Source organism: Acromyrmex echinatior, chromosome 1 (genome assembly GCF_024713525.1).
Source record: "Acromyrmex echinatior isolate Ae372 chromosome 1, ASM2471352v2, whole genome shotgun sequence".
In the NCBI taxonomy this organism is placed as follows: domain Eukaryota; kingdom Metazoa; phylum Arthropoda; class Insecta; order Hymenoptera; family Formicidae; genus Acromyrmex; species Acromyrmex echinatior.
The window spans coordinates 8,393,056-8,405,761 of NC_141852.1; the positions used below are offsets into that span (position 1 = coordinate 8,393,056).

The window sequence follows — 12,706 nt, forward strand, 5'->3', positions numbered from 1 at the left end:
CTACTTCAGTTGGAAGAAAAATATCTTTGAATTAATTGTAATATAATAATTTCATTTTCATTCAATAATTTTTAACAGAGAATTAAAGTTGCCATTACTTGAATTGGCATAAGAAGATCTTCAATAAGAATATTCTTAAAGAAAAATTAAAACTACTATTAATTGGATTGGATTATATACAAAGGGCTGGTTTCACCAACTCCATTAAACCGAACCGGTGATTAACTGTTATAAGTGGTCAATTCTACTAAACAGCAAACATAATTAGTCAGTTCCACGGCCAATTAAGTAATAGGCGTTGGTAAATCAATTATAGAGTAAATTGAAATATGTTACCTCGACGATAGTCGGCAATGGCAGGACTGGCGGCGGCAGGGTCGACGGCGACGAGGCCGGTGGTAGTGGGGTCGGTGGAGGCGGAGCTGGTGGTGGTGGGGCCGGCAGCGGCGAAAATATTTTTCTGAAAATATAAATAAAGAATATTAGTTTTAATATTAAAGAAAAAAGAACATTACATATGGTATATATATATATAAAATATAAGGAAAAATAGAATAAATATGTGAAAAGACGAAAAGCAGCTATGCACGCGCGAAACGCGTGAGCGCACTCGCGGCTGGGCAAAAATAAGTAACATTAAATTACATCCGAAATATATCTATTGTGAAACTATACATAAAATCACGATTATAATCACGGAACCAACCAAAGAGATGCGAATATTTCGGAAGTTCATGAGAAGATCCAAAATCGATACGGCAGCACACGAAAGAAGGTCGCTTGCGCGAACGGAATAAATATACGAGATACAAGATATGAGATATGATGTACAAGCTCATTTCTTGATGACAAATTTACACAAAATAACAATGTCGCTTGATGCCAGTTGTTCTCGTGAAATAAATTATTATACCGGGTTGAATTGTTAATTGCTAATTAAGTGACTTTAAATTTCACTAAGAACGATGATGTTAAAACGATAATAGACAGAATCTTATGACTTACCGAAGTAGTATCACTTTGGTGCGAGGTTGTGACCAAAATACTGACTGATCGTTGGGTATCACTCTTGCGATCCAGAATCGATAGACTACTCCTTGCTAAGGTTGCGTGACAGAAATGCGTAATTGCATGCTCAATCTCGTTATGTAGGCCAGAAGAATTAGAATTTGACCGGAAAAAAATTGTAAACCATCATGTCTCTCGATGAAAATCTTCAGAAGGCCGTCAGAAAGGAAATGCATATGTTTGAGACTCAAACCTATCAATGGAAATATGCGGAAAAAAATCGAATAGTTGCAAAACGTGGTTTTTTTCGCTTATAAAACGAAAGATATTGATCATATGAAAAAAAGTTCAATAGGAAAAATGCAAGTATTCGAAATATCTACGAAAGTAGATGTGGAACATTAAGATCGATATATTAATTAAAGAGAGAAATAATAAAAACCATCGAAACAGGTCTTTTTTTTCACTCGCTCTCTGTTATTAAGTTTGAAACGCAAAACTTTCAAATTCTCATAAAATGTAGGTCACGTGATGAAAAAAATCTAGCCCTGAACGAGTCTGAAATGTTCATTAGTTTTTGCAAAAAACTATTTGTTCACCAAAAATATATTTGCGAAAAACTTAATTTCTTCATCTTTGAGCAGTCGCATGATAATTTACAGGGATGATTTTTCTTCTTCAATAATTGCACTATCACATACACTTAGTAACAAAACGATTTTTTGCAATTAAACTATTTAAAAAAATGGGTCTTTTTTTTCGTAAAAAAATGGAATAATTTCGTTAATATACATCACATCATATAGTGTGAAACATTCAACAGCTGACATTTTTTTATTATTTAAAAAAAAAGTTCTTCGATTATTAGAAACCGAGATAACGATTTTTCTTCAAAAAATCACTGTGACTCTAATTTTTAAGATTGGGAGTTCTGCCTAGCACCAATTTATTAAGAAAGATTTGAATGTGCTGTTAAAAAATTCGCGAATTTTTTGCTGCCAAAAAAGTTTATTTAAAACTATTGAAAAATTGAAGAACGAGCGAGGTAGCGCACCGGGCGGAGTGGGGAAAGTTTTGTGCGCGGTCGAATGGGGATAGACCATCTTGGCACTCGCGCGTACCTTTTTTTTTTTTTTTTCGATAACGGAGGGGAAATGCCTAACGCATACCCCGGGTCTCGGGGGAGAGCCCAGAGTTATGTGGGGCTTGCACCCACTAAAACCCCTCCGAGTGTCCTTACCTGGCCTTGCATGAGGGACTCCCAGGAACGCGTGCAGCATACTTCTGGGAGTCCCTCAGGCCAGTCGGCTTATTGCCGACTTCTATTCCCGCCCGGGGATTTTTATGGCGTCGTCTGAAAGACGACGTGACCCCGGGCGGTGCTTGGCACCTTCGACTTTTTTCGGGCGTTGGGGGGACACCACCCCCTGCGCTCGCCTCCCCGGTTGGTGTTGGGGGGTGGGAGTTGGGGATCACGGCCCCCGCCGCGATCACCAGCTCCCCTAGGGGTGCCAGACGTGTGTTTGGCGCCCCTCATTCTTCGGCGCCGCGAGAGGAAGTCTCGCGGCGCACCCCCCGCGCGCGGCGGTGCAGGGCTCCCGGCCCGGTCGCGCATTTGACGCGGCCGGAGGATGATGAGCCACTGCACCCCGCGCGCGCGGAGGGTCATCCTGTTTCCGGCGGCGGATTGACCCTAGGGTCGGCGATCCGCCGCCGCTTCACTGCGCCCCGCGTCCGAGACGCGGGGCCGTCGCTGATGATGGTGGCGGCGGAGGTGGAGGGTTCATTGACCCCGACACTCCCGCACACCACCCCACCGTCCTCCTCTTCACTCCTCTCATCTATGGGGGAAGGAGGTCGCCGTCGTTCTCGCCCCGTGGGGCGGTCCCGGCGGCGGGTACGCGCGAGGGGTGACCCGGGGCGCGAGCGATCCGGCTGGAGCCGGCGCCCGCGTTGACCCCCAACGCCACCACCCCTCGCATCTCCTTCCCCCCCGTCAGCCCCGCCATCCGGAGGCGGCGGGGGCGGGAGAAGGCCCCGACCTCCTGGTGCCCTCTCCCTCTGCCTCTCAGCCTCCTCCTTCTGCGACATCACCCGATCGCAGAAGGAGGAGAAGGCCCTCCAAGCACTCTCCCTGCCGACTATCTCCTTCACGACAGCCGGCAGGGAGAGATCCTCCCCTATCTCACGGACCAGGACACCGCGCTCGCCCGCCCAAGCCGGGCAGGTCTCCAGCGTATGCTGCGCGGTGTCCCGGTCCCCGTCGCAGTGGTGACAACAAGTGGTCGGCTCCTTACCTATGCGACACAGGTACTCCCCGAAACATCCGTGTCCGGTGAGCACCTGCGTCGCGTGGAACGATAGTCCGCCCCATCCCCTGCCTACCCATTCCTCGAGGCAGGGGAGGATGGCCTCCCGCCCGTTGTCGGCGGGTCGTTTTCGAGAGTGGAGCGCCACTCTTCGAAGACTCGCCGACGGGTCCTTCTCAGTCGGTCAGTAGTCCTCGGGGTAACGATCCCCCCCCGAAGCCGAATGGCCTTCACCCCGGCGAAGGTTTCCGCTAGAGCGTCGGCCACGTACTCGGCAGGGGGGATCCCCGCGAGGACCATGGCGGCGGCGTACGACACCGTCCTGTAGGCCCTACAGATGCGCAAGGTCAGCCGCCGTTGCATGCTGTGCAACTTCTGCTTTATTCGGCGGCTGGCCAGGGCCTTCCCACTCCATACCGGGGCCCCGTAAAGGGCCCCGGACAGGACGGCGTGCATATAAGCCCGCCTGACCGACTCGTTCGGACCGTGGAGGTTGGGCATGAGGCCGAGCAGAGCGTCTGCTCGGCGGTCCAACCGCGGGGCTAGCTCGTCGAAGTGTTCGACGAAGCCCCAGCGACCATCCACGGTGAGGCCCAGATATTTGATCGTTGGCCTCACCGGGACGCGGACATCGTCCACCACATATGTGCCTGAGGGGGCACCCCGCTCTTTCCATCGTGGAAGAAAAGAGCTTCCGATTTAGCGGGGGCCACCCTCAGGCCCAACTCCTTAATGGAGCCGACCACGCACGCCACTGCGACGTTTGCCGTACCGACGGCTCTCTCTCAGGTCGTGGCCCCGACCACCACCAACGTGTCGTCCGCGTAACAAACGACGTGGCAGCCAGGGGGTAGGGCCGCGCGGAGAACGTAGTCGTATGCGACGTTCCAGAATAGGGGTCCCAACACGGACCCCTGTGGAACGCCGCACGACACGTCCCTCCGCTGCCGGAGTCCCGTTTTGTTATGGAACTCCAGCTGCCTGTCCCGGAAATAGTCCTCTATAATAGCGACCAGGTAGGGGGGCAAGAGGTAATGTCCTCTCATCGCCCCCACTACCCGGTCCCATGGGATGCTATTAAAGGCGTTGGCGATGTCAAGGGATACCGCCAACGCCACCTCCCCTCCCGCAGTCATCTGCTCCGTGAGGGCCCTGACTTGCCTGACGGCGTCGATAGTCGATAGACCCTCCCGGAAGCCATACTGACCGCGAAATAGATTGGGACCATCCCAGGACAGGTGCCGGACGATGCGGGCGGCGATGACTCGCTCCAGCAATTTCCCCGTATCGTCCAACAGGCATAACGGCCTATAAGCGGAGGGACTCTCCGCTGGCTTGCCCTCTTTACGGAGGAGGACAAGCCTGGCCCTTTTCCACGGCCTGGGAAATATGCCGTCTCTGAGGCAGCTCGTGAAGAGCCGCCTCAGACGGCTGCTCACTATGGTAGCCGCGGCGAGCCAGACTCTTCCGTGTACACCAGAGGGTCCGGGCGCCCGCGGCCTCCCCTTGAGGCGGGCGAAGGCCATCACCATCTCCTCCCGGGTGACGCCCAGCTCCTCCGTCCATTCGGACGGGGGGCCGACCCTCTCCGGTATTTCCCTTTCCCTATTGGGAAAGAGGGCGGCCACCACATCCTCCAGGAACTGAGCGTCCAGGGTTTCCGTTATCGGGGGGGCCCACGGACGAAATTGCTTCGTCACAATTTTATAGGGCCTCCCCCACGGATCTCTGTCAAGGGAGGAGACGAGGTCGCGCCAAGCGTCGGCCTTCGTCCTCCTAATGGCCGCTCTAAGGGCGCTCCTAGCTTCACGGAGCGCCTCGGCGGCCACTTTCACCTCCTCGTCGGTGCCCCGTCATCTGCGGCGGGTGAACCTCCGTCGGGCAGCTACGGCGGCCCGTCGTAACTCAGCTATCTCCTCGGACCACCAGTAGACTGCCCTCCTCGCCACAGGATGGCAGAGGGGCATCGACGCATCGCACGCGCGCGACATGGCGTCCCCGAGCCATTCGGCCTCCTCCTCCACCGAGCGGGCCTGGTTGGGTTCCGGCCACGTGGAGGAGAGGAGGCTCACCTCGAGGGCGCCGGGGTCCAACTTGCGCAGGGCCCATCGACGTTCCTTCTCATGTAGGCGGCGTCTTATCGACACCTCCGTGGGGGTGGACACCAGCGCCATGCGGATCAGACGATGATCCGACAATTCTCCTAAGGAGCTGGCGTCCACGTGCCAACCACGTATCCTGGCGGCAGCCGCGGGGGTCGCCCACGTCAGATCGACAATGGACTCCCCCCGAGCCCCCACGAAGGTACTGGCACGGCCTCTATTCAACAAGACTAGGCCGTGCCTCGCCGCCCACAGCAGGGTGCTGTCGCCCCTGGAGTCGGTGGATGGGGAACCCCACTCTAACGCATGGGCGTTGAAGTCCCCACCCACCAGTACTGGCCTGGGGGAGCGTCGTCTGATGTGCTCCCCCAGAGACTCCAGGGCGTCCTCATATTCCCTCCTCGTTAGTCGAGGAGGGAAGTAGCACCCCGCTACATCGATGGGCCCCCACTCTACCAGAGCGAACCCCTCCGCCGATATTGGAATCATCGGCGGGGTGTCGCGCGCGTGCCGGCTGACCACCGCCACCCGTCCCAGGGAGTCCCCCGCCCAGTTGGGGGGTGACTCTCCGGGATATGGTATGGGTCTGCGGCGATGGCCAGTCCACCCCCCCCACTCGGCGAGGCACTGCATTAGCATGCTTTGCGCCCCGGCCGAGTGGTTGAGGTTAACCTGGGCGAGGACGAGGGACATTAATTGTTGTTACCTCGTTCTTCGCCCCCACTGACGTTGGATTTGTCGGCCACGTCTGCGACCGCCGTGGGGGGTGACTCCTCCATGACGGCCATCTCAATGTCGGCCACTGTTACGGCCGACGTTGTCTCTGCGGTGGTCGCTGCCGCCGCGGGGGGCTGTCCCGCAACGGCAGTGAGGAGGCCACTGGGCTTCTGCCCCCCCTTCTTGCCCTTCGCTTTAGCGGCAGCGCATCCGGCGCCACCGATGCGGTGCCCCGAGGGGCGGCCGAGCTCGCGGCACGCGGGGCAATCGACCTTAGCGCGGCACTCTCTCGCCGCGTGGCCGATGCCCCCACACCGGTAGCAGCACCCGGAGCGATCCACGGTGCTTGTGCATTTGGCCTGGACATGGCCAGCTTCCAAGCACCGGAAGCATTGGAGGCTCCGGGCCGGCAGCAGGGCCACCCTGCAGCTCGACCACCCCACCTTGACTCGTGAGGCGGCCACTAATTGTTTGGCCGCCCCTACGGGGCACCGCACCCAACAGATGCCCAGCCCGTTGGGGGCCCTGCTGACTTCTCCCACCTTAAATTCCGGTGGGAGTCGCTTGCAGGCCCTCGCCAGATCCTGTGCCACCTCGGTGGGGGTGGCCGAATCATCGAGTCCGGTGACCCGGATCTCGGCCGTCTTCGATGGGTGGGACACCCTCACGTCGTCCCTGTTTGCGAAGACGGCCTCGCGGTTGGCTGCGCTCTCCCCCTTTTGGACCCCGGCCTTTTTGGGGCCCCCTTTGCCCGGGTGGCAGCGGCCAAAAACCCTTTCCCCGGCTTTTTTTAACGCGCCGTATAGGGGGGGGCCCCCATCTCCCGCAGGAGGGGGGGGGGGGCCGGGGGTGGGCCGCTCGAGGGCCCTTTCACACGCCCCGTCGGCATTTTTTCCCTTTTTTTTTTTTTTTTTTTTCGAAGGGGGGGGGCTTCCCCACCGGGGGGGGGCCTGTCCGCGACGGCCGAAAAGGGGGTTAGTGCTTGCAAAAACCCCCTTTTCGAGGGGGGCCGAAAAAATGGGGTCTCGGTCCCCCCCCGTGACCGTCACGCCCCCGGCCCCCTCCCGGGGGAGAAAACCTTTTCCTTGCCCCAATTGGACTGCGGTCGCCCCCCCCGGCTTTCGGGACCCGAAAAATCCATGATGAGCCCCCTTCCTTTTCCCCGGAAAACCATCCCTCCCCGGCGTGCGGGGGGGGGGGGACCTCCCCCCCCCTTTTTCCAAAAACCCCGGGGACCCTGGAGCGGAGGAACCCCAAAAATTTTTTTTACCCCGGGGCTTTTTTGCCCAGGGGGTCGGGGGCCCCCCCCTCGGGTTTCCCCCTTTCCCCCCGGTGCAACCGGGCCCCTTTTAAAAATGACGTGAGGGGCGGACAGCTTTTTGTTGCTGTCAAATCCCTCATATGTCCCCCCCGATGTTTTTGACGCTCAACGATTGGGGGAATGGTCCCAGTTGGTGTTGCGACCGCGGGGGGCTGCGCAAATGGGTTTTTGTCGAATCGAGGGGGGATTTTGGGCACCCTTTTTTTTTGGCCCCTTTTGACCGATTTGGGGGAGGGAAAAAATTCCCCGGTTAAAATTTTGTCGGTGGCCCCTTTTTTTGTGCCGGGCTTTAGCCTTTTGGCTTTTTTCCATTGCCTCGGCAGAAATTTCCCCGAATGTTCGGCTTTTTGAGCGGCCCCCCCCTGGCCCCTTTTTTTGACTCCCCCGGAATCCGAGGAGGAGGAAAACCCCGGGGCCGGCCTTTTGGGGGTCTCCTCCAGGGAGCTCAGCGAGACCTTTTAAAAGGCCCCCGACGCGCTCCCTGTAGGCGACCCCCCCGGGGCCCCCGCCCGGCCTGTGCCCCAGGGCCGGGGGGGCGTTTTTGGGGCGAACGGGGTCATAGTTGAGCAAAACGCCCCGCCCCGACCTCTAAAACGAGCGTTTTCCCCCCAATTTTTGTTGGGAATTTATATTTTCCTAGATTTTGCCCAGGGCCCCCAGCGGCTCCGCCACCCCGGGTGCCCCTTAACCCCCCAAGGAAAAAAATAGGGGGGGGGGGCCCCATTTCCCCGGGGGGTAGCTTGGGGGGGCCCCGGAATGTATAAGGGGGGGGAAAAAAGGGGCCCCCGGCCCCCCTTCCCCCCCCTGAGCGGATGGGGGCGAGCCCACTCAAGGGGTTTCAGGGGGCCCTGTCTGGGGGGGCGGGGGGGATGGGGTGGGGGGGCGAAACCCGGGGGGCCCCCGGACGGTTGACCCGGGGGAAAGGGGCCCCTTTTGGACCCAGCCCCCGTGGCGAAAAACGTTTTTTTCGCCCCCGGGTGTCCCTTTTGGAAGGGACCCCGCGCGGGGACCCCCGGGCCCAAAACCCGGCCCCCCCCGGCCCCGACCTGGGGGGAAAAACGCCCCAGGGGGCCCCCCCCCCCCGGGGACCCCCCAAAGGAGAGAGGGGGGGGGGTTCCCCGACGCCCCAAAATCCCCCGCGGCCCCGTCCCCATAGGACAGAGTCCGCCCCCTTTTGGGGGCGGGAGAACCCCCCTGCAATGCCCCGGGGGTTCGGAGACCCCCCCCCTCGGGGGTGAGCCCCCCCCGCGGAACCCCCAAAAATACGGGCCGTTGCCTGCGGGGGGCCCCCCGTAAATCTTTGAAAAGAAAACCCCCCAAAGGCCCCCCCCCCACCTAAAGGGGAGGGGAGGGCCCCAGGGGGTTTTTCGGCGGGGGGTCAAAAAACCCCATCACGCACGGGAAGGAGCAACCCCTCCCCCCCAGGTGCCGTGCCAAAGGGCGATTTTTAAACAGGGCCCCCCAATCCCCCCCCGGACATGGGGACCCCCCCCCAAGACGGACCCCAAGGGGAACCCCCCCCGAGGAGGGGGGGAACCCCCCTTTGGGGTTTCCCCGGCCCGGGGAAAGACTCCCCCCGTGAGGGGGAGTCCGTACAGGGGGCTCTTAGGGCCCCCCGTGTCGCAAGCGACCCCGGGGGGGGGGCCCTTCACCCCCAAAGGGGGGAGCCCGGAAGGGCCTTTTGGGATTTTTGTTTGTGCATTTTAAAGGTTTTTTTTAATTGCATTTTTTTAGCAATAAAAAGGGCCGGGGTTTTTGTAAAAAATGATTTTTTTTCGAGGTAGCCCCTTACGAAAATCAAAAAAAGGGGGTTAAAAAAATTTCGCCCCAAACAATTGGGAAAACCCGAAATTTTTTTAAAAAAATTTTTTTGAATTTTATTTTTTTGTTTTACTAAAAAAACAAACATTTTTGGGGTTTTTTCAAATAATAAATTGGGGATGTATAACTAATAAATTTTTTAAAAATTAAAAAGAAAAAGCGAATTTTTTAATTTCTGTGAAAAAAATAGATTTTTTCCATTCAAGTTTCATTGTGGGAATTTCAATAAAATGGAAGGTTTTAATTTTTTGAACGTTTAATATGTGTTTTTTGAATCTAAAAAAAGAATATTTTTTTTTTTTTTTTTTTTATAACCCCCGTGCGACAAATAGTTCCGGGGGCCCAACCCCATTTCCGGGGAAACCCGGGCGAAAATGTGCGTTCAAAAGGCATTTTAAAGGTTTAAAAAAAATTTCTTCATCTGCAAAGGGGTTATTCATTTTTTGGGTTTCCCCATAAAAAAGGGTTGGGGAGTCTGTTTTTAAAAGAATTTTTTGGCGAGTAGAAATTTTTAAATGGAACCCCCAAAAGCAGGTTAAAAATTCCCAAAATGGTTTTAAAAAGGATCAGAAAATTTTCCCAGGGAAAATTTTCCGGGAAACAAAATTGGTGTTTAAAAGGGGTTTTTTCCATAAGGTTTTTGGAAGGCAGGAGGACCCCCTTTTTAATGATAAAAAACCCCGGGCGGCAATTTGGTTTTAACAACCCCCAAAGAAAAAGTACCCCGATTGTTTGGGGAAAAGATCGAAAGAAAATCCAAAAAAATGGAAGAGGTTTAAAATCAAAGGAAAAAATTTTTAAAATTCCCCGAAATTTTTGGGTTTAAAAACGAAGGTTTTTTTCCCCCCATTTAAGGGGATTGCTGGAAAAGGCCTGTTTTTTTTAAATTTTAAAAAAAGCCTTTTTGTAAAGATTTAGGATTTAAAACCTTCCCCAAATTAAAAGTTCGACAAAAAACGGTCGCCAGCTTTTAAAACCCCCAAAAAAGAAAAAAAAAAATTAAAAGATTACTTTTTTTTTCGGCTTCTGAGCAACACAAAAAATAAATTTTTAAGATTTCGCTTTCATAAAAAGAGGGGAATTTTGGGGGAAACCGAAAAGAAAACCAGTTTTAAAGCGGGATTTTTTTAAAAAAAGGGTGTAAAAAATTTTTGTTTTTTATTACGAGGAAATTTTACGTTTGCCAAAAAATGACAAATTTTGTTCCCCGATTTCCCACAGCGGGGTCATAAAAAAAGGTCGGGAAAAATAGAAATACTTTTGCCTACCCGGCCCCAATCAAACAAAAAGGGCCCGGGAATTTTTCTTTTTAGGGAAAAATAAAAAAATAAATGATATTATTATTTAAATTTTTTAAAAAATTTTCCCAAAAAAAATCCATTTATTCAATTTTAAAATAAAAATAATTTTTAAACACGTCTTCTTTACATCATTTTTTAGAAATTTACTATTTAAAAAAAAAACTATAATATATATTTATTGTTTTTTTGAAAATGGGAAAATTAATATATATAATTTATATTAAATAGCCCAATTTACCGGGTTTTTAGGTTGCGGGCGCGGTGGGGGGTTTTTCATAAAAAACCCTTTAAATTTTTTTAGATTTTTTACAATGTTTTAAAGGTTGGAACGTGTGTGTTGGTTGGTTTTTTTTGCCGGTGCGGAAGAAAAGGGCAACTGTAAAAGACGTGTTTAAAGAAAATTTTTGAATACCCTTTGTTTTTAATAAAATGTAAATCTTTTTGAAAAATTTTTGTTTTTTGGGTTTTGAAATCCCGTATTTCAAAGGGCTGAATTATGTTAAAAGCAATTTTGATGGGTGTGAGTTTTTGAAGAAACGCCTTCCCCTTGGGGCCGCGAAAAAAATTAAATTGCTTTCAACAAAAGGATTTAACCTTTTAAAAAAAAAGCAATATTTCCCCGGGAAAAGCCATAATAAATTTTTTTGTATTTAAATTATAAAGTTGTTTTTGGAAAGGATCATGGTTCTGGCCCAGGTGCCAAAAGATAGAAAAAAATTCTTTAATTTAAAAGAAATTTTTTAAAAAAGAAATCGCAGAGTGGAAAAAGAAAAAAAAAAAAAAGGAAAAAACTCGTTTTTAAGGTAGATTCCGGCCCATTTTGGGGTGTCAACGAAAAAGCAACACCTTCAATCTCCTCTCTCCTCTCTCTTCCCTTCCCCCTCCCCCCCCTCTCCCTTTCCTCTCCTCCTCCCCTCCCTTTCCCCCCCCCATCTCTTCGGCGTTTTTTCCCTTTAAGTTTTGGAAATAAATTTAATTTTGGGTCGATTTTGAGGCTCGCTTCTTTCCCCCCCCCGCGCCCTCTCTCCCCTTTGGCTGCCCCGGATCGCGCGCGGATTGTTTTCGGGAGCGTTGCACAAAAAAATACTCCTCTTCTAGAAAATTTTAAACTTTATTTCCTAGTCTTCTGTGATTTTTTTTTTTCAACAGCCTTCTTTTTTCCATTTGTAAAAAGACACACGGAGTTTTAAAGTTGAATCTTTTCCATTTTAAAAATTACACATCTCTTCGTACCCTTTGTTTAAATTATTATCTATTTATTTAAAGTATTACTTTTTGTGGCAAAGCGGGCATAGCTTTTTGAAAAAACCCAAATGTAAAATTAAATTATAAAAAAAAAAGTAAAATTTTAAAAGTACATAATTTTATAAAAATGTAAAATTTTAAAATATATTTCAACACTTTAAAGAAAATAAAATTTTTTAAAAGAAGGAAAATATTTTTTAAAAATTTTAAATGCAAAAATTTTGTCTAAATTTTTCCTTTTGGGAAAGGGGTATGCACAGTTTTTTATACTGTGACGTCCAAAATCATGTCCGCCGCGTCCGCGGTTCCCCGTCATGTTGAGCTTTTGTAAGGAAAAATAGGAAACCCCTCAAAATTTTGGCTCAAAAAGGAAACTAGTTCTGAGCCACTAAAGAAAATTAATTTATAATTTTTAAAAATTTTTTGGGAGTAATATGTTGTTTTTATAAGTTATTTTTTTTAAAAAAAAAAAAAAAAAAGGAAAAAGCGGGATTGAAATGGATTTTCAACATTTTTCCAACCTTCCCCCGAGCCCCCGCTGAGTTTTAAAAACCCCCTCTATAAACTTTACAAAAAATCCGGGAAAAATCTAAACTATTCTTTAAAACTATCACTTTTTTAAAATCATTTTTGCTAATTTTAAGAAAAAGGTAAGATTAATATTTCACTAATATCTGTGAAGTGGTAAAGAACGGCCAAACAAAAAAATAGGTTCCAGGCGTATTATGGCACGCGCCATCGAAATTTAAATCGTGGGGGCAAAGGATTAATAAAATTTAATAAAATTAGTATGTTAGAATGTCTTTTTTCCCCTTAGAACACGCCAAGCGGCGAGATCGCGAAAAAATATTTTGGGTCGCAAAAAAACCCGCGCCCACAAAG

At 50.7% G+C, this 12,706-nt stretch overlaps 1 protein-coding gene across 1 annotated transcript; it reads right to left on the reverse strand.

Annotated features, from left to right (window-relative positions):
• Positions 1–5,170: 5,170 nt before the first annotated feature.
• On the reverse strand, positions 5,171–6,058 carry LOC147910928 (uncharacterized). The gene has a single exon (XM_087415158.1). It carries the CDS (start codon positions 6,056–6,058, stop codon positions 5,171–5,173), a length of 888 nt encoding a protein of 295 aa, XP_087271284.1.
• Between the last annotated feature and the right edge of the window lie 6,648 nt (positions 6,059–12,706).

Coding starts and splice junctions, on each gene's coding strand:
- LOC147910928 (XM_087415158.1), bottom strand. CDS start 6,058: ATGCTAATGCAGTGCCTCGCCGAGTGGGGGGGGTGGACTGGCCATCGC.